Source organism: Thalia democratica, chromosome 4, assembly GCF_965202585.1.
Source record: "Thalia democratica chromosome 4, ktThaDemo2.hap1.1, whole genome shotgun sequence".
In the NCBI taxonomy this organism is placed as follows: domain Eukaryota; kingdom Metazoa; phylum Chordata; class Thaliacea; order Salpida; family Salpidae; genus Thalia; species Thalia democratica.
In genome coordinates this window covers 83723029-83745931 of record NC_139168.1, presented here as the reverse complement: position 1 = coordinate 83745931, position 22903 = coordinate 83723029, and the positions used below count along the sequence as shown (strand labels likewise).

The following is a 22903-nucleotide window of genomic DNA, read 5'->3' as shown; positions in this document are numbered from 1 at the left end:
CAAATTAAGCATTATAAAACAAATGCTAAAACTAAAAAATGTAATATTTAGTTTCTCATTTGAAGTAACTTAAACTATTTTGGTTTTATTTATTCTATTAATTTTCAATTTGTAAAATTAATTTTTATGAGTTGCATAAAAACTCTATACAAACAAAAGTAAACTTAAACTTGAACCGAAATCTAATATTTAAACTCAATTAGAAGCTAGTTTACTTATCAAAAGCAAAGGTGACATATTTTAATTTGAAAAATCTGTTCTAATTTACTATATTATTGGAAATATATACTTCCTTAACATTTAATAAAAACATAAGATCTGTTAGTTACATGCATTTTATAAAAACTTGGGTTTTCATACTCTAAATTTAAACAATAGTTATTCTTTTTTCCTAATAAGTGCTAAAGTTTTTATTAACATGTTGTTTTTTAAATTTAGTTTTTCTCATATTTAATTTTAATTAGAATAATAGTTTCCGTGCACAAAAAAAAAAATCGAATGTTTTTAAGTGGTAGGTTTTATTTTTTTTGTTTAAAAAAAAACTTATGTATGTTTTATTTTACAAGTTGTAAAGTGCCTTATACAAACTATTACAAACAAATCAGATAATAATTTAATAACCTTTTTGTACTTGAGTACTTACTTTTGATAAATGTTGTTCAAAGCGCGTGCTAAAGCGATTGTCAATTTTTATAAATTAAACTTTTAAAACAAAAACAATAACAAGTTTGACTTATTTTAGTTTTTGCGTCTTTTGGCGAACTGTTAGTTTTAAAGCAACAAAACAGCTAGTGTAATATTTTCTTTATTTCTATCTATTAGAAAAGTATTCTTTTTTTTTTCTAAAAGTAATAATATAAGCAGTTAATTTATATTGAAAACAAGAAAGTTCTTTGGTGTAGCAATAAATAATTTTTTTTTAAACTAAAAAAATTTTAAATTTTGTTTGAAACTTTAAGACTATATAGAAGCTTTATCATTTATTTGTCTAGTTTATGTTTTAATTTTAGCTATTAAGCAAAATACAAGTATAGCGTTAAAATCTGAAATGTCTAAAATTTAAAAGCACTTTTGTTTTAGTTTATTTATTATTAAAATATGTACATCTTAACAACTTCTATATGTTATTCACTCCAGTTTTTCTTTTGAAAGTTCAAAAATTTATTCATTCATAGTTGGTACAAATGTTATTATTCATACAAGACACTAAAAAAAAAATTAAACATCAAACAAAAGAATAATTTAAACAAGCAAAACAGAACAAAATATTTTTTTTAAAAGGTACCACGCGCTAACGAGATTAACATGCTTGAGTTGACTTGAAATAAGAAAAAGGTTTAACACTTCAACTGAAAAGAAAAAACATTCTGTCACAATATTTTCTTCCCATTTACTTTGCATGGTACTTCAGAATGTACAAGCACTTTTTTACAATTGTCAGAAAGAATTTTGTTGTTTTTTGTTTTTTTCTTGAACTTATTTATTTAAAACAGTTTAAGTTTCGTCTTTTTAATATCATATGAAAAATATTGAGCTTTTAATTTTTTAAAGTATTATTATTTGAAAGTTTGTCAATTATACAAACTTTGAAGTATATGCTTACAAATTATAATAAAAAATATATTGAGAACAGTTTTATTATATTTGCAAACAATTGATCAGTAATGCTTTATTTGTTAAAGTTTTGCAAACTCTTTGAGTTTATTAAAACTTGAGTTTATTTAACTCAAGTCTAAAAATTTTTAGTTTTCACTATCAGTTTTTTCAGTATATTCATTTAATTGGGTTTAATTTTTGAACTTTGCTATATATTTGTAAGCATTAATTAGTATGTGTAAAGTTTAGTAAGAGTTTAATAAAAGAATAGTTATAAAAATATTTTAAATCTAACAGCCATCTTAAAAAACAATATTTACAAAAAAAGACAAAATTTTATTACTTGAATCTTAAAAATGAAAACCACAAAGTTTTGTACGAGTTTTAAAAATGTAGAGTATTTATAATGACGAAATGTCTGTATCATTTGTCGAAACAAAGTTATTTGTTGTTTAATTTTCTCATGACTGTCTAAGTTTTTTATGGAATTAACTTTATAAAAATTTAAGATAAGATTGAAATACTTTAATATGAAGTATCTATGAATTTAATCTTTCTCGATGGGTTTATATTATTAAAGTATTGTTTTAAAAATGCATACATATAAGAGTTTTCGATTAACTTTTTGTTAATTCGTAAATGCGGTTATTAAATATATAAATATCATTATAAAAGCGTGAAAGAATAAACTTTTTACGACACTAGAATACTAGCACCATAACTTATATACATAAACAAAAATGCTTAACTTTAAAAACATGTTTGTGAATAATAAAAAACTTATTTTATTTTGAAAGAAATTTAAATATTAAAAACAATTTCATTATTTACAACTTGCTTGACCTGTGTAATAATATTGATATTAAAATGTTGTAATGACTATTTATAGTACAAGCAACATAATTAGTTACAAGGTAGTTACAAGTATGTATGTAAATTGGATTTTGATTTTTGTTATGCTACATGTTTTATATTTGTATCTGTTTATTGCTTTTTGGAATTTTGATTGTAGCGACTATTGTTTTAGTTTTTATAATGACCATTTTTGTTTAATAAAAACACCTATATAGATAAACAGTTCAATAGGTTTATAATCATAACAGTATTAAAGTGTTTTAACATTAAAAGTTAATTAATTTGACAGTTTAATATAATTTTAATATTTGCTCTGTAGAGTAAATTTAAAGTTTTAGTTAATGTAAATCAAATGTTTTACTTAAATAAAAAAATATATATAGCAAATTATAAAAAAAAAACACTTTTATAAGTAATTTACATTTTTATTACTTTTTTGAAGGTGTAACACACAATATCAGTTATAATGTTTTAAAAAGTATTAGTTTCTTTTGTAAAATAGAATTAAGACTTAGGTCAATGTAATTTAAACAAAAAAATATATATACTTAGCTTTAATAATTAACATAATTTTTTTATAGTGTTTTAGTGTTTATTATATCATGAGTTTTGAAAAAGAAAGCAGACCAATACCATTGCATGTTACTATAAGCAGGTAAACTTGTCAAATATTTTATCATCATTATTAAACTAAAAATTGTATTTAATAGTACTAACTGTAAGTTGATTTTCTTGTTTACATTTATAAATATATTATCTTTGTTTTCTATGTTTTTATTAAAACACAAGTTCCCTTTTTTTAGTTAATTTACATGTTTATGTTAATATAACTCTGAACATAACTTTAATTTATAATACTCAAATATTAGTTTAAATATTGTTTAATGTGTTTAATGTTATTCTTTAAAGTTTTAGAAATAGAAATTTTTGTCTTGTTTTTGCCATGTTGTTTTTCAAAGTTTTATAGTTACACAACTGTGGTTTACTGCTAATTTATTTAATTGGCATTTTCTTAAACAACAGCCATAAGCTAAGCATGCTTTCAAAACCTTTCATAGTTATCAAAACTAAACCTCATCTAAGTAAAGGTAACTTATAACTGTTTTTATATATTTTATATTTTTAATTTAGTACTTCATTATTGTTTTGTTATTTGTTATTTTTACGGTATTCAAAGTCAAAAAACATCTTAGTAAATGTAGTTTAAAAAGTAATCAAAATACTTTTGAAAACTATTTAACATGTTTTTAAAGGTTTAAAATGTTAGCTAAATTTCAAATTTAAATGTGAAGAATATTATAGTTATTTTTTACATTAAAGTTTAGATAACATAAAACAAAGTTTAGTTACACGATTAAATTTTAGATCAGATTAGATAACTTAAGTTTTACTTTCAATAATCATTAAAAAGTTGAAATTTCATAATCTTTTTCTCTTATACATTACAATGAGTTGACTGAATGTAAACTTTTAATTTGATATTGGCATAAATTATTTACATATTAAATAAATTTTTGTTTGTCTATTTTTTGTGTACAAAAATAGCTAGTTTTTTATTAACATGATTTTACTTAAAGGTTGGGAAACTTGCACATATTATTCGGTTTATTCCTGATAGCACTTGGTGTTTGTCAAATATTGTTTGCTATTCAAGATGATATTCACATTGCATTTCGAGTTACCCCTGTTTGGGTTGGAACACTTGTAAGTTTATATTTGTACCAAATAAAATTGTCAAACAGATTTCTACTGTTCATCAAATTTGTAGTTAATTTGTTTTTTAATTAAGTTAAAATTATGTTTAGGTAAAAAGTATAGTTTACTGTATTTATCGTAACCTAAATATATACTACAAAAGTGCAATGATAAAATTTCAATAGATTATGTTTTTAAAATGTAATGAATAAAATTAAATTTCCGGTAAGTTTTGTTTAAAAATATTCTATGGAATTTTTTACTATGAAAATTATTTAAGTAAGCTTTTTGGATTCCATAAATTTTGTTTTATTTTAAACTTTTCAAAAATAATCGTAAAAGCAAAAATAAAATAAAATGTCCGAAAATAGTCGATACAGTAAACTAATGTATACAGTAAAAATTTGGTTTGGAAAATACTTTTATCTTATATTGTTATTCAAATTTAAAACATAAAGTAAATTTTATAACACTTTTTAGTAAATCATTAGTAGTTTAGAAAGAACTATATTTTCTAAAGCAAAATATTTTAAGTTATAATATATGTATATAATTAAAAGTTTTTTTTATATAGATTGGAATTACTGGTTTCTTTCTTTCATTATTTATTGCAAAAAACCCAAGCACATTTAGAGTTAGTTTGTTTTATTTGATACAAAATTTTTTTTTGATTAAAATTTTTTTTTTTCTAAATGTTCAAGTAAAATGCATTATTGAATACTACATATTGATATAAGTTTTAAAGATAGGAATCTTTCTAGAATACTTCTAGCCAAAAAAAACTGTTGTTGTATTAACTATGACTTCGAAACGTTAAAGCTATATTTTAAAAAGTAATAATGAACTTTTAACAAAGAGTTTAATATTTGAAAGCCAGTTAAAATACATTTATAAATCTAACTGTTTTTGATTTTACTGTATCATGTGAAAAAGTTAAAATTTTAAAAGGTGTAACAGCACCTATGTATATAGCATCACCTTTTAAGGAAGTTGATGAACAAGTGCAAATAAAATAAACCACTCAATGAAAAAATAACAATGATAGATAGTTTTTAATATACAACTAAAAATAACAATGATTGATTGCTATGTATTGTTACACCATTTGAAAAAAAGTTTAAAACGAGTAAAAATTGACATTAGCTTCATTTAAAATTCTTCTTAAAAGTAACTTCTAAATTTTAATAAAAAAGAGTACTTGCATTTCTAACTTTATTAAAATATTTTTTTTAAATAAAAAGTTAGTTAAACAAATAATTTCACTATTTTTATCATACTTCCAAGCCTTCAGATATTTTTTCTTGTCTGATAAATGTATAATCTAAAATAATTTATTAAACTATGTTTTCCTTTTCAGACGAAATTTCTTCCGTTTTGCTGTGTGACGTCATTAATTACGTCACTCGGTGTACTCGCAATAACAATTTTGAGTCTCAACAATCTTTCACGCATAAACGGTGCTAATAAAGAGGTTTGTTTTGATTAATATTTTCTTTAATTGTTTGAATTACGTTTGTTGTGCATAAGTTAAAAGGGTTAGTTTTATATAAAGTAACTTTTAAGATGTTTTTGTAACTCATGTTAAACATTGAGACATAAAAAATTAAAGATTGCATTTTTTTTTCTAGATTTAATTTTATTTTTTCTGTCCTATTTAAAGTATGCATACTTAACTAAAATTAAGGTGAAACGTTTTTTAAAAAAGTTGCTTTTTTAAACCAAATTTTTACAAACTAGATGTTTATCATAACTAAACTTTTTTAACTACTTTGAAAAATTTACTAACAATCTCAAAAGAATCTTAAAAAAGTTTTAACAAAAAATAATTTTTACTGATTAGTAAGATACTGTAGCAAAACAATAATGTGATCTACTGCTTTATTTTTTTTTTTTTATATTCACTCACTATATATACCTGCAAATAAATTAAAGCAATTTCAAACATTTTTACAACAATTGCACGGTTGTTTTCATAAATAATTAATAAAACGAGTAACTAAGTAGTGCTATTACAACGGTAGCTTTGAACTTAAAGTAGGACAAATTGCTGTTTGAAGCACTAAAATTACATTCAAATACTGTAATCGCAAGTGAACTGTCATCTTTAACAAAGTAGCACTAACTTTTTAACTTTGATAAATTGTAACAGCAGTAGTTTTTAAACAAAACAACCTAGTTTCATTTCAATAGTTTTACTTTTTCAGTCGATAGTAAAAATAATGCATAGTTATTCATCAATCGTAATTTCAGAATTGTCTATTCGATCTTTTATATTAAACTTAAAACATATGTTTTATGTACTATAATTTTAAAACATTTTATTCTTTATTTTAAAGTATTTATGATAATTTTATAAGTTTAATTATAATTGATGTATATATATTTAATTTTTATATATAACAGGAAGTTATACCTGACGAAGAACCTTTACAAGTTTCTGACGTCACAAAACGAATGATAATAGATTGGTGCCTCGTCGGAGTCTCAATTATTACGTCACAACTGTCAACCTACCTGCTTGCATCATCTAATGGTAACCATGGCAACGTGAACCCTGGGAATGACGTCACCGCCGTGGCGCCTTCCAGCGGCAGGTTTGGTGATGACGTCACTGTTGAGGATTATTTCAACCGGAAGTCGGTATTGCGTCACCAGAAGTCGGTTTACGACGATTTTCCTGATTTCGACAATTTCAGGAATAATTTGGAGCATTGTTGATGCAATTTATTGTTTTTTTTTCAGTTCTTGTTTTTTGTCTCTAGTTGGTATTCTTAAATCCAAATTTGAATCCAATTTTCTCTAAGTAATTTTTGTTCAAGTTATCTTTTGCTCTGAGATTTCGATCCATAAGTTTGATTTACTGCTAATCTTTACGTTGAGCTTTTCTGATAGAAATTGACAAAGTATATTTAAGTATACTTTGTGGTTTTCAGTTCATTTTGTAAACGATTCAGTTAAAACTATTTAAATTTCTTTGAATATGTCTAAGTTAAATTTAAAATAAGTTTTGATTAAACAAGACTTTACTGTTGTTTTGTTAGTTACTTTTTATAATCTAAATTTTACAATTTTGTTATGTATTAGTAAAATATACTTGAATAAATTATTGTTTTGAAAAATTTCTACTTTCAAAAAACCTTTATGAACTTTTTAATTACTAGTTGTTAAAAAATTGGAGAACTTAGTTCATAGAAACTTTTATATCTAAATTTGAATAAACTGGTTGCAGTAAAAGCATTACTAATGGTTTTTTAGTTTTCATTGTAAAGCTTCTGTAAACACTTAACAGTGAATTGTTTTTTTCAAAGTTTTATAAAAAAATAAAGTTTTCTAATACTAGTGCAGTACTACTATTTACAATTTATGTAAATGTTTCAATTGGATATTAGCTAAGTACGTTTAAAAATTTTATATGTTTATCTTACAATCATTATTATTACAAAGTCACACAAAATTTACATACATTAAACTTTGCCTCAATAACCCACAAAATGACGATGTTCATGAGAAATAAAAGCATTTCCTTTTCATGTTATAACTGCATCCTTAAGCTAAATGTCTAAGAAAAAAATTGGTGCTAAGTAGAAAACGTTTTAACACAAGAAACTATTTTTTTAGTTCTAAAATAAAGGGTGTTGATAAAGATTTAAACATTTCTTTAATTTTTAAAAAATAGCCAGAAACAGAAATTTTATTATTCTAAAAGAATCAAACAATTAAATGTATATTTAATAAACGATAGTGTCGTTAAGAGAAACATTTGTTTTATTAATTTTTAAATCTATAACAATAATTGACCAAAAAAACAAGAAACACTTAAGCGATTTTACATAACATTAAAGAAAAAAATTATATTTCATACTTTAAAAATGAAACTACTAATACTCTAGAGTAGACTTAGGGTTATTTCTTTGTTGATTAAAGCTGTAGTAGATATTTATGTAAAATTAAAAAAAAAAAATCAAGAATTTTTTTTTTTAATATGTTGTTAAAAATTGTATCTTTAAAATTATCAAGCTAAATGGTAATATATATGTATCGTCAATTATAAATACTCTACTAATTTAAGATATTTGGTAGTTTTTTACTTTGTAGTAATTGTTTTTATTAAATCTTAACATAACTTTAAATAATTACGTCATCTTGTTTTAATGTTAAACTAAAAAAAAAATTAGTGTCGTAAATTTCAAAAATATGTTTATAAAGATGACATATTAAGATATAATTTGCAATAAATTCAATTATTTTCAAGGTATAAAGTAACAAAAGCTAAACACGTTTTTATATTTATAACTTGTATAAATAGCATCATGATTTAACTAACAAATTTAGTATTTTAGTCAAATTGAGTTAAATTGTTAGTTTTTTATAATAAAGAGATTAGCACTTAAGTATAGAAAACTTAAACTTACTTTCCTTAAAATTATTCATTTTTCTAATGCATAGAAAAACGTTTTGAAACGTTTTTGAAAGTATTGTTATTTAAATCATGCTTAAGAAATTGCATACTTAACAATAATTACGAACAAGGTTGCTTAGCAGTTATTAAGCAACAATAAAGAAAAATGTGTATTATTTTATTTATTTGTAAAAATTTTGATAGTATACCATTTTTTATAGTACTTTTTTAGCTATAAGACAGTGGTTACTTAAGTAAACACTAGTATAATGTATTGTTCGGACATGGTAAACTATTTTTAACAAAGAAAATGTGAAATAACGTGTGAAAAATTTGTAAAACACCTTTTACAATGTTTACTTAACAGGTTAGTTCCTCAATAAAAATGATACGTATTTTTAAATTTATGACATGAAGGATAGTTTAACTTTAAGCGTTTGTGTTTGAAGTTACGTAGGAATAATTTTATATTTTAAAATGAAAATGTTTACTGTTCATACTATATACAAAGTATATATGTCTACAATTTTTAGTCAGCAAAATAAAAATAGTACAATAATCTATTAATCAATATAACATAAAAATTTCATTCAATTCTTATTTTAAGTTATTAGGTTAAAAAGTTATAGTTTGTCTATAATAACTATTTAAACAACTATATTACAAGTAGAAGCTCATGTATATTTAGTTTTTATCATTTTTATAAAAAAATATTACCTACATTAAAACTTAAAAAATATGTTACTTATCGTTTCAAGTATCTTTCTGTTTTTTTCTTTACAATGGAAGTTTAAATTTACCGCTTTTTACAACATTTTTGAAACACTTAAACTTATTAATGTAGACGACTTTTACTCCAGTAAGTACTTTACAAGAATACTATTGTTTCTTTTTTCTTTTAATTGAGACTATTTTTAAAATTTATTGTTTTACATACCTCTTTTGAAATATTTTATTTAGTTTTCTACATTTTTACAACCCTTTGCTTGTATAGGTGACAAAATATTTTTATTATTACTTCTACTAACAACTAGTTTTAAACTTGCAATAACTAGAAAAGTATAAGTTGTAAATTTATATTTAGATTTTTTATTGAGAATTAAAAAAAAAATATGAACAATCAACTTATCAATCTAAACCAAGCGACACAGAAAATTAAGTTTTTTCAAAATAAAATACTTGAAGCGATTAAAAATGACACAAAATGTTTACGTTTAAAAAAACCTAAAGCTGTTCATAAACTCGCTTTAAAAATATTGTCTTGAAATTTTTTTTTAATAATTAAGATATTATAAAAATAATTTTAAAGAAAGACTTCATAAAACGGAATTTAGTTTTTTTTTATGTTTAATATATTACGCTAGTAATTTAACAAAAAAATATGAAAAAAATCAGAAAATTGTTTAAACAGCTTTTATAAAAGGCAATGTAATTATTAAAACCATTAAAACTAAATGAAATTTGGTAAATCAGATATTATAGAGTTTTAAATTGTTATATGATTAGAAACTGAATCAAAAAATAAAACAAATCATGTTTTTGCAGTACTTGAATACAATACGTTGTAGTAAACTTGTTTGTCATTTATCTTGTTATCAAAACTTTTACATATAATTATGTCGTGACATGATATAAACCGAAGCAAACAATAAATACAAAAAACAAATTAAATACAAAAGCAGTTTTTATTTTAAGTTAAAATCTTTTTGTTGACTTTTATTTATGTCAAAGTAGACTTGAAGTTAAGTAAAAAGTTTAGTTACCTAAAATTAGATTAACTTTAAGTTAGCTTTGAACTTATTTCATGTAAAAAAAACATTTCAAGTAAATAAAGTATTTGACCTAAACCAAAAATTTAAGGTAGAAAGCATCACATTTTTTATTGTACATTCAAAGATTCTGAATCTAAAATGAAACATAAAGAATGTAGAACTATATTTTAAGAAATTAAACTTTATACTAGTATTGATAAAAAAATAGTTTAGTTTTATTCGCGTACTTATAACCAAATGTTCAGTATTTAATTTTTAAAATGTAATATTAAGTAGAACTAAAAAAATAAAGTTCACCGTTTATCATGTTTTACAGCTCAAAATGAAATGTTGTATAAGTAAACTAAGTATTGTGGTTTAATGCTTCAATTTTTAACTATTTAGTGGTTTACTGTAACTTATTTAAATTGCAACCTTGCAAATTAAATTAAGTTGAAATTTCTTGAAGTCTTTATTTTCCATGCATTCGCAATTGTTAGATATGTTTAATATGATTAAAAGATTTAACATATTTTTATGTAATCATGTTTTTAACAATGAAACTATATTAGTAATTTTTTGTACTATACACATTTAGAAAACAATCATCGATTAATATTTTATTCTAAGATATTATAACTCGTGAGTTTAATTTCGTAACTGTATTATTATAAAACTATTACAATTTAAACCTTTGCTGATGTTTTTATCTTATTAAACAAGAAAATACTTGAAAATACTTATATTTTACAAAATTTTCTACACACATACAACCTTTTATCTAGTTTTACTAGAATGATAAATATAAATAAGTAAACTTGATATTGTGGTTTTCATGCATCAGTTCAATGATTAATTCAAATTACATATTAACATCGCAACAAAGTTTATTGTGTAAAATTGGTTACTATGATACTGCAGTGTACTGATTTTAAAGAACTAAGAAGTTTTTTTAATATTGTTGAGTAACCAATATCATTAACATTGTGTAATGTTTTGTTTTATTCCTTAAAACATATACATTTAAAATTGTTAGCGTTTGCAAAAAATATTGTTACTTTATAACGCCTAACTAAATAACTTTTATTTAAAATATATAATATGCAATTTAAAGTCTGTTACTGACAGCTTAAGCTCTAAAACGACAAATAATAACCACGTTGATTTATTCACTAATATAGTATTTCCATTTTATGAAAAATATAAATGGTTGATTTGATAGGATATTATGTTTTGAACTTTTTATTTTTTAAACTTTTTAAAGTTTTTACTTATTTTTATGAGTAAGTTGTGAAACATTTTTTGTATATATTTTCATCATTTTAAATTTAATTATAAGCGTTTGTATAAAAATTTTATATTTACTAACTTATAAAGTTTAAAAAAAAACAATATGTAATTGCTTAGTTTTCAGTGTTTAAATATAACCTCAGGGTTACTTTTATGTTATAGTTACCAAATACTATTAATTTGAATGTTTGTAGTTATTAACTAAAGTTCATTTCTTATATCAGATTTTTTTATTTGTCTTAAATACTTGATATGTATAATGTTTTATTCAATTTTGATAAGTATGTTATTAAAGGATAGTAAGAATCAGGGGCGTCGCGTGGGGTGGCACACTGGAGCTGCAGTCCCACCTATTAAAAAAAAAAAAGAAGAAAAAAGAAAATTTCCCTCTATTTCAGTTTTCCTGCTTTTTTTCATTGAACTTAAGATAAATTTGTTAGTTTTTCAAATTTTACATTCAATTTTCAAATATTCGTTAAATGGCTGGCGCTGCAAGCTAAAACTGTGGGTGCTGCATTTTAAACATATACAAATTTCCTATACAATTTTTAGAGCTGCATTCAATGCAGCGCTGTGTGAAATAAACTGAATATATAGAATATAGTGAATATGAATACACTGTTAACTAGTTTTTGAACATTAACATTGAAACAACTACTAGATGTAAACAACTTGAATACAGTGAAAGTAAAGTTTAGTTTTTGAGGTGAAAGTTGCAAGATCAAAACCCAGTGGTCAACACATATACAATAAAAAACTATATAAGCCAAAAGTTGTAACAAGTTTTTAAAGGACATTATTAAAAAAATTTAAAAACTCAAGAAATTTGTGTGTGTTTTATTGATTATTCTTTAAATGGTCATTGAATTTTTTTTTTCATATATTATAATTTTCTATTCCAGATTACCATAAAGTAAAAGAAAACAAAGGCTACCTATCTTATTTACATAAAATAATTGAATTTCTTTTAAATATAAATAATTTTGTTTTTAGATAATTTTTAGTATTGCAATAAGCAATATGTGGCTAACAAGTTACATGCAAGTTTTAAATGTAACTGCTTTATATTGATAATAAAATTTGCCTAAAAAATAAAAGTTTTCAAGTTGAGAACTAAAACCTAAAGTTTTCTCAACTTAGTGTAAAAATTTTTAGAACAATATTATGATGAAAGATATAAAAAAATATTTTAAACTAAAAACTTTAAAAATTAAAAAAATCTTAATTATTTTGCTAAAAAACTTTGTTAAGATTTGCTGAAAATAAAGGAAAAGGTTAGATATAGTGAAATAGTTTTTTTTTAATTCCCTACATAAAGAACCTGTTGTTGCCTTAGTTTTATTTTAAGCATTTATTTGATTAATGAAAATTACAAGAACTCTGATACCACTCCATGATCTCTGTATGGTTTGACATGAAATTTAAATTGATATTAAAGCATTTATAAAATAAGTTTATACAGCTTGAGCTTATTTTGTAGACTTTTAAGAAAACTATACATTGTTTTAAATTGCTCTTTGAATTGAATTATGACAAATAGTTAATTAAAGTTGGAAAGCACTAAAATTTTATAATGAGAGGGAAGTACAAACCTTCATAACAAAATCAAACTAATTTTTTATCTCCAATTTGATTTTTTAGACAAGTACATTTAAGTTTTTAGATAAACTTACTTACACAACAAAAGACAATTCTCATAGTTAAACTTATATCAACCTGTATTAAAACTAACAAGTTTCATCTGTTTATTTTAAATGAAAAAATTATTTAAGGTATATAAAAGTATATAGAAAGTTTGTTAAGGACATAGGGGGTCTATCATTTTTTATAACAAAAATTAACATTAGAAATTATATGAAAGCGTTACTTATGTATTACAAAATACTTTTCACATTGAAAAAAATAATAATATCAGCTTTAAAATATCAGTACCGTGTAAAAATTTTCACAAATAGTTCAACATAATGAATTCTTTAGGTTGTTATAAAAAATAACAACATGCAAACTACAAATTATAGTGAATGGACTGTGGACCAGCTTAAACGCCTTGATATAGATGCTTTGTCTGAAGTTGAAAAGTTCAAGTTGAAAAACAGCAGACCCACACCAGATATTTCAATACCGAAGAGTATACATCAACAGGTTTGAAGTTTATTATATAACTAAGCTAAAAGTTTGAACTATATAAAAAAAATTATTATATTTTTTAAATGTGTTTGTTACTTAAAATAGAAAAGATATTGTGAGGAAAAAGTTATTATGTTTACAAAGATTATTGCAGTTTTAACTAAAGTATTAGCTTTATAACTTAAAGTCTTTAGAGCTAAGATGTATTTGAAACATTGTTTTAGCAAAGGAGAAATTTTTAGAGCTTTTTTATATATTTACTTTTCAGGTAGCACTTAAATAATGAGAATGAAGAGTTTTTTCTATTAATATAGTGTGTAAATTTATTTTAATTTTCTAAAAAAAAGATAGAATTTTGTTTTGTGTTTTTGATTAATATTTATTGTTGTTAAGTATTAAAGTTTATATGTTACTTTAAAACTTTTAATTTTTATAGTTTGCAAATAGTGAACTACTAAAAATATTTTACTTTATTTTTAATTCTCTGTTCTGAATTCTAATTTTGACTAAACTTTTTTTTTTCAGATACATTATATGTTTGTAGTTTGTATTTAATTAATTAGATGCTAATGCTTATAGGTTATTTCACAAATTTTAATTTTGTTAGTCAACAAATTGTTAACTATCACATAGATTTTGCTTTGTTTGTTAATTTTGTATATTAAAACTAATTCTGACTTAACTTTAATTATGTTTTTAGTAAAAGTTATTTGGTTTAGATAATAATTTTTTGATCCTAGATAAAAACTTTTTAAGGTTATTTTTCAACTTGTAGTTATTTAGTTTGCAAACAAAGACCTTTTAAACAAATTTTGCTTTATTTGTTTATTATCTATATTGAAAGCTAATTCTGACTAAATTTTGCTTTTTAGTTTTTTATAAGTGATTTTAAATTAATATGTTTCAAAACGTAAGTAGAATTTTATTTAATTTTTTTTAGTATTTAAAATTATTTTAAGAATATTTTTTTTTTACTGCTGTAATATTTATAACTTTTTCAAGACCTTTGTGTTGCATTGTAAAAGTTTCAAAAGAAAATTCCTTCTAGTGTGATTTTTTTTTCAATTATAATGTTATTTTTTACTAGTGAAAAATAAGTAGGTAACTCAAAAGAAACAAAGTTACTGTTTAAAGCAATTTGTTTTTAGCTGCATTAAAAGTTTCTTTACTTTTTGAGTTAACTTTATAATCTACAAAAAAGTTATTAATGATATTTTTTGATCCGTAATTTTATTTTGCTAAACATATTTTCTTTTTTTGTTTATAAAACCATTGATGCTTAAATAGTTAAATACGTAGTTTTTAAATCTTTTTAAAAGTTGTATTGTAAGAAGTTATTTATACATTAAAATAATTAATTTTTTAATCTGTAAAAAAAAAAAAAATTTTGCTTATATAATTAAGTTATGTTAATACACACAAACTTTTTATCAATGTATGATATATTGTAAACTTATGTACTGTATTATGATAAAAATTTTTAGCAACATAGTAATCTATTTCCTTCATAAAGTACTTTTAAACAAATTCCTCATTCGAAATTAAGTATAAAAGTATAAAATATATATTTTGAAGTATATCATGTTTTTTTTTTTATATTCATAACAAGAAGCATTTAAAAGACTTTTAGCTCAAAAGTTTCCCTATTTCTCTCTAACTCATTCCGTTATATCAAATTAGGGGATTTTTTTAAGTTGACAACTTAATCTGCAGCACCCCCTAACAAAAATACTACGCGACGCCACTGGACTAAGAATTAACTTAGTTCAAACAAAAATACGTATATTTAGTTTGTACTAAAAAAAATTATTTTTTTTTCCTTTACTTGTTTGAATCTTACAAAATTAATAAAGTGTTAAGTAAGATTATATCTAAGCACATAATTATTGTACGTTATAATTTATATAGAATTTTATCGGAAAATTGCCTAATAAGTAATATAGTTATGAAAATTAAAAAATGAGTTTAAGCATTTACTTTTAAACTAAATGATTACTGGGTTTAAATTTTTTAATTTTCTAACAAAAAACTTTAGCTTTATTTACTGTACTGATTAATCTTAGTTTTTGAAATTAATCTTTCTTTAAAAAATATATTATGAACTAGCGACACTCTTTTCAAAACTTAATTAAAATACTTAAAATGTTTTTGAAATCTAACAAACTTTAAATAGTTGAGAAAAAAAACCATACTGACATTTATTTATTTATTTATTTATTTATTTATTAAACCATAGTTTTGCTTTGTTATTACTTATTATCTTCAAAATAGTTCAAACCAAGGTTTTTAAGCCACTGGAATATAATACTCTTTTTTATAAAGTTGAAAAATGTATAACACATTAAAATTTGAAAACTTGATACATGATATTTTTTATTAAGATAAAAAAGTAATTTAATAACGTCAGAACATGTATGTTTCTTAAAAGTATTAATTTCTAAATAAAATTTGTAAAAGTTATTAGAGTTTATAATTTTACTGTTTGAATTTATACTTTTGTTTAATACTCATATTGTCTATTGAACGATAAAAAAAGCGCTCAAAAAGTTCGGTCTAAGGACCTGGTGTACAAAGGAACCTTTCGGGATAACCTTGTAATACTTATACTAGAATACTTATATTTTACATAACCTTATCCAATATTTGTTTGTTTTTATGCTTCGTTTTACTTGTTTTAATATGCTATGGAATTTTTAAACTAGTTTTACAACTGGAATAAACTAAAAAATTAATTAAAATTTTTTGTTTAGGCATAAGTTTATACCTAAATCGAGTACAATATAATAAATATCTATAATAAGGTAAACATTTAACAATACAGTAGTACAAGTTAAATTACACCAATTTTGACTATCAATTAGTTTTAGATGCTTATTTAATCGCATTAAAAAAATACATTTATCCAGCTTTGTAACTAATACTTCAAATTAATTCCGTAATTTGATTTCAGTGAAGTTTGACTTGTTACTTTTGACATTAAACTTAGAAAAGTGTTTTAAATAAAACTAAGTAATTAAGACATTAAGATCTTTACCAATAAAAAATACAAGCAGCTTTATAGTTTCCGAAGCAAAAGATTTCATCGATTAGCATTTAGTTGTTTTATTGACTTTGAATTTCATTTTTTTAAGAATACTAGTTTCATTTTAGTTGTTTTATATGATTTAACATCTTGTGTTTAAAAGAAGAAACTTTACGCTAACCAAACCTATCAAAAGTTAAAAGTGAAGTTTTCAATAGACTTTGTTTTAATAATTTATCAGGCAGCTATTTTTTAGTTAGATGCGATTCTGTCCATATTTAACTTGCTTGTTTTGTTTACGTTACTAAGCAACAAAATTTAAACACCTATGCCAAAAAGTACATACATAAGAGAGATGAAACTATATTTAATTATGACCAAATAAAGAAAGATAGAGTAATTAAAAAATAATTATATTTATTAGGAAACCGTTTATTAATATTTTATTAACATACTTTAATTAAGAAATAACATTTCACCTTTGTGAATTTTCAGTTGTAAATAGAAGTTTTTATGATAGAAAAACATTAGTCTTACTCTTTCCTCTCTACATCTGAAAACGCATATCTGAAAAAGTTCTGAAAAGATAGTAAAACAGTTTATACTAGCTGTTTTATTTAACTATTTAAAAAACACCTTAGCGTTAAAGTACTTAAGGATAAAAGATGTATTAATTAATACTTGTGGTTTTCAACTGAAAATAAGTTACCTTTAAAAGAAATTTGTGGTTTGTAAACTTCTGAAATGCATGAATTGAAGTTGCATAACAATAAATTTCAAAACTATTATTTCAATTACTTGTAATCATTTCTGTTTCTTAGTAAAATACACCCAAGTAGTTTTCTCTAAATTAAAATTTTTTTTAAGCTATATCGTATTGTAAAGTTATTGAGGTGTTTTTAAATAACTTTTGTGGTTTTTTAACGTAACTAGTTGCATTGAAATTATGTTTTACAAATTCCAGAAATGCATTGGTAGTACATAACAACAAACTTTTAAACTAACATTACAATTACTTCTGAAAATTTTCTTTTGTATAGTTATAATAAATATTTATTAATGAATAAAGCCTAAAAACTTCCTTAAAACTCAAAAATTTTTAAGGCTGGAGGTAGTGATTCAAAAAAAACATTATTAGATGATATTTAAAAATCGTTGAATAAGCTTAAGAGAGTTGATGTTTTAATTTTATTTATCTAAAGGTAAATTAGATTTATAAAAAACTATATGTTTATTGAATCTATTTGTACTAGTTAAATGTATCATTTATTCATCTGTTTAATGTATTACTACTATCTTTTATAATAATTTGTTACATTATATAGAAAGTACTTTATAAACTTGTAACTTTTACTAAGTATAAAAAGTTATACCTATTAGTTTTTACAAGTAGCTAACTTGATATCTTATATTTTTTAATCATAAAAATGACTCATTTAATTTTTTTTTACAAAAGTTAATTACTTCTGTGATTATGGATTTAAAAAAACTGATAAGATACAATTTTGATGGCTGAAAGGTCTTTTTATATATCAGGCCCTTTGACAAAAATAATTGAGGGTTGATTTTTTTATCATGTTCAACAAACTATATTATGAAAACCTTAAAACAAATTAACTCGACTAAACGAAACCTATCAAAGTTTTATTAGTTAAATTTCGTTGGACTTTTTATTAATAATTTACTAAAATGGACTTGTAGTAATTTTAAACTTTAATGTTTTCGCGATTCTATGAATATTTAAACTTGTTTTGTTTATGTTGCTTAGTAACGGAACATTAGTAAAGTTACATTACTATGATAAAATTGTAAAGTAGATTTAATTTACATACACTAGATTCATTAAATACAAACTTAATTAAAAGTTAAGCAGCTTATTTAAGACATTTTTAGCAATTAATATGCATACATATATTTTAACTGTCTATACTGATTGTTTTTTAGTATAGTGAAGCACACCTAAGGCTTAATTAGTTTAGAAACAAAAGCTTCAGTTGAATAAATGCCTGTTGTTACCAGTAGCATTTTATTTGATGCTTGTGGTTATCAACTAAAATAAGTTTCATTGACTTTTAGCTATACTTAGTAATAAACTAAAGTTGCATAACAACAATTTTAAAGCGATTTTAATTTCAAACAAGCTTGCTTACAGTTTGATTTATATGAGTATAAAGATACTAAGCTAAATATGTTTACATTAAATAGTTTGTAAATACTGTTAATTATTGTTTTTTTATTTACTTTTTTGTTGACATTTATTAAGAAAACAAATTCTTATTGGAATTTTTTTTACAGCTTGTACCACGATTAAAATAAGCACTGCATAATTTTTAAAGGTTTTTTACAATGATTCATCACCAAAAATTTCGTCATAAAATCAGTTTATGAGAAACAAACATATTTCCTGTTTATTGAATAGCTCAATAAAAATGGATCTAGAAGGAACATACATTCAATGGAGTGTTTTAAAACACTATAGGAAGATAAGTTGTCAAGTTTTTGAAACACATGTTAAACTATTTTTATTAAAACTGTTATATTTTTAATAACTTTGTATTTAAAGAATTTTTGCCCTAAACATAAGTTCAAATCTGTAATTTAATATTATAAAAGTTTTATTTAAAAAAAAATATCATTAAGAAAAAAACTTCATATTTTCAGCTATAGGTCAAACAATGTCAAGTTAAATTTAAGATGAAAATTAAAAGTTCATTAAAAGTTTATCAAAATATTTATTTACTAGTTAGTCATTTCCAAAAATAAATGTTTGTGTCAAAAAATTATGCTTTAATCTTTATCTTATCACTATGTAAATCTTTGAAGAACATCGATCTAAGATAAGTATGTTTACTAAGTATGGTAGCTAAGTTATGAACCATATTGACTATTCATGACTGCGTTGCCTGTTGATAAACTGTTTATAAATATATTATATTATTATATAAAGTCATAAATTTCATTTTAGCATTTAAATTTGATACCTCTGATTATAGTTTAATGCTTTAATTGTTATTACTGCTTGTATTTATTATATATCTCAAATCAATAAAACAATTAAAATAGATACATTACATGGAGTTTAAAATACAACATTTTTTTTTAAACAGAGACTCCAATAAACTATACTAACAAGGTTAAACTATGTAAGGTATCTTAGTAGCTAGAAAAAAAAAATAAGTATTGGATTATAACTTCAGTCTGGTTTTAAAAACAAGTTTTATCAAAAATACTTTAGAGTTATTAAGTTTTGAACGTTTATTATTATCTAAATTATTTATTATAAGAAATTAGATTTTAAAAAAGTTTTGTCGTTTTACAAAAACTAAATAATTACTAAAAAGTCTAAAAAGAAGCTATACATCGTGTTATTAACTTATTGAAAAATTATTAAAGGAAACAATAAACATATATATTTATAAAAAATGGCTCAAATGATTAAAAACATCGAGTTATCTTTATAAAACTCAATAATAAAAGTTTATTGTACTAAAAAAGTAGTCGCTTCTATATGAATAATTATAAAAGAGCAAGATTAGGAGAAAGTATAAGGAAGTCGATTAATAAATTCTTAATTAGTTTCTCTTTATATTAGCATCTCTTGTCTCAAAAACTTGTTTAATTACTAAATGTCTAACAAGTTTATATGTTTGTAAATTACATAACTTTTTCTTCCTAGTTTTACTAAAATATTATATTTTTTAAAGAGTAGTGTACATTTTTGAAATTAAAAGTAATTAAAATTTTAAATTTTGTAGCAGATAACTTAGTTTTAAAATATTGCAATTTAAATTTTCTAAATTTAAAACTAAATTGTAAACTAAATTCTATATCTTTCAAATTATTTTTTTTCTCTTACCACTATAGATGTAGAAAGGATACTGATATTTCGTTACTGCTAATTTGAAAAGTTTTAAGTATGTCTATTAATTTTTAGTCTAAAATACAAAACCTTAAATTTTTTGAAAATAAAGACGATAATATTTAGTTGTTAATTATTAAACATACAAGTGTCTAGTGCAGTAACAAAGTTCAAGATTGAAAATGTTGATATATTATGCTTTATAATTTACATTCGAATTCTTAAGTTTTACTTTAATGCATTAACAAAGCTTCAAAACAAATCCTTTATTGAAAACTTTATTTTCAAACTTGAATATTATTCACGGCTCATTTAACGTATTATAGTCTTATACTTGGAAAGGTTTTAGGTAACGTTTAAAATTTGATGAATTTTGTTCTTGGCACGAAATAAAAAATAAAAAAAAATGATATGTATCGTATTTCATAAAAAGTATGAAGTAGAAAAAAAACAAAATTGTGTACTTCAATTAAAAGAAATTATTAAGTGTATAGAAACTTGTCATTTTCGATTAAGGTCATTTAATAAACAAAACTATACAAAAAGTAAAAAAAAATCTTATTTATGTTGTCATCATTTATAGACTAAATTAAAGTTATTATGTTTTAAATAAAAAATTTTTTTTTTAATAAAATCTAGTGTATTTAACTGATAAGTTTATATATTTTTTGACTTCGTAAATTATGCTAGATGCTAACTAAAAATAACTTGTTTGCAATATTTTCTACTTCAACAAATCCATTAGCACGTTAATTTACGTAATTTAATTCGTTTTTACAAGCCTTACGCTTAGTGGGATAGAAAGTATATTTGTGAAAATAGATTTTAAGTTCTACATGTTTTTTTAATTAAAAACCTTAATTCAATACAAATTTGACAATTAGCTTAGTTTTTTGTTACATAAGCACTGAAATACAGTTTGGTAAAGATTTTATTAAAAAGTTGAAATATGAATAAAAGGTTATATTCGAAATTTTCAATACACATAAATCTTATGCAATCGGTGGTTTTCTCTGTCTAATTAAATTAGTAAACCAATCTTGGATAACGTTCAAAGAAAAGAGTAAACATTTTATTTCAGTTTACTTTTGTGTATTATGAAATCGTGAAGGTTTTTATACAGTTATTATTTGAGTAAGTGTTTAAAAGTGTTAAAACTACTTAGAGAATAAAAATATTAACTTTCATTAAAATCCAATCGAATAAAATTTTTAAAGTGTTGGCTCAAATCTATTTTTTTTACAACATATTTCGTGCTAATATTATTTAAAGGAAATTAGAAGAAATAGGTAAGATGATTATAAATTACAAAATTATGTTCTAGTGCACATTTATGAGTTATTGGTTGCTTTTCATGATGTTATTTAATTTCGTTTTATATAATTGGAATGTTGGTACTTTTTAGTTAATACAACAACTACAATTCATGGTAAAGATAAGGATTTAGTTTTTCAAGTAATTTATATTGTTTTGGAAAGTATTTAAAAAATTAGTAGAAATGAGCTTTTGCAACATGATACAGTTTACTAACATACCGAGTAACTTTTAGTAAGAAAGGAAGTATATAATTAGCTTCTAATATAAGTAGCGTTTAATTTCCCTTGAAGTTATTAAGTACCATAATAGTTCAAAACTATTTCATGTAGTTATGACTGCTTTATATATATTATATAAGTATATTTAGTAATATAATAACATTCAACAAAAGTTGTAATATCAGACCAAATAAGTTTAGATATAAAGGAAGTAAATTGTTAACTAGTAATTTAAGTACAGATCAATTTCCTTTTAAACTACAAACATAAGTATATCAGAGGAAGTTTACTTGGATAAAGTTAAAGGAAGTATTTTAATTTGATATCTTTTTAAGTAAACATTACTCAAAAGAGAAAGTTTTTAAAACTATTTATTAAAAAAGAAATGTTAAAAAGTACAAATAAATTTTATATTGTATTAAAAAAATGTACATTTTATTGTTATTTCAGCCTGTAAAATATTTTTTTATTAACTTGAATAAACAACTATAGTTCAAAACTTTATAAATCTATAATTAAAGTTTATATAATTAAAATGAACTTATATTATGCTATTCATAATATACTTATCAACTAACTTTGTTAAGTAATAGTTTAGTTGAGTACTGCAAGTTTTAAAAAATTGACAGTTTTATTTCAAATTAATTATTTTTTTTTAAATTTTAGTTTAGTTGTTAGAAGTGAAAATGTTTTTTATTTTACACAAAAGAACCAAACAGTAGTTTTATTTATAATAGATATTTTCATGAATAAAAACTTAAATTAATTTTATAC

At 22.2% G+C, this 22903-nt stretch overlaps 1 protein-coding gene across 1 annotated transcript; it reads left to right on the top strand.

The window, feature by feature from the left end:
- The first annotated feature begins 3036 nt into the window (after positions 1-3036).
- On the top strand, positions 3037-7135 carry LOC145834878 (uncharacterized). The gene is made up of 5 exons (XM_082942402.1): positions 3037-3106; positions 4029-4155; positions 4721-4780; positions 5504-5617; positions 6550-7135. The coding sequence occupies exons 1-5, from the start codon at positions 3054-3056 to the stop codon at positions 6862-6864; spliced, it is 669 nt and encodes a 222-aa protein (XP_082798528.1). The 5' UTR covers positions 3037-3053; the 3' UTR covers positions 6865-7135.
- The last annotated feature ends 15768 nt before the right edge of the window (positions 7136-22903 follow it).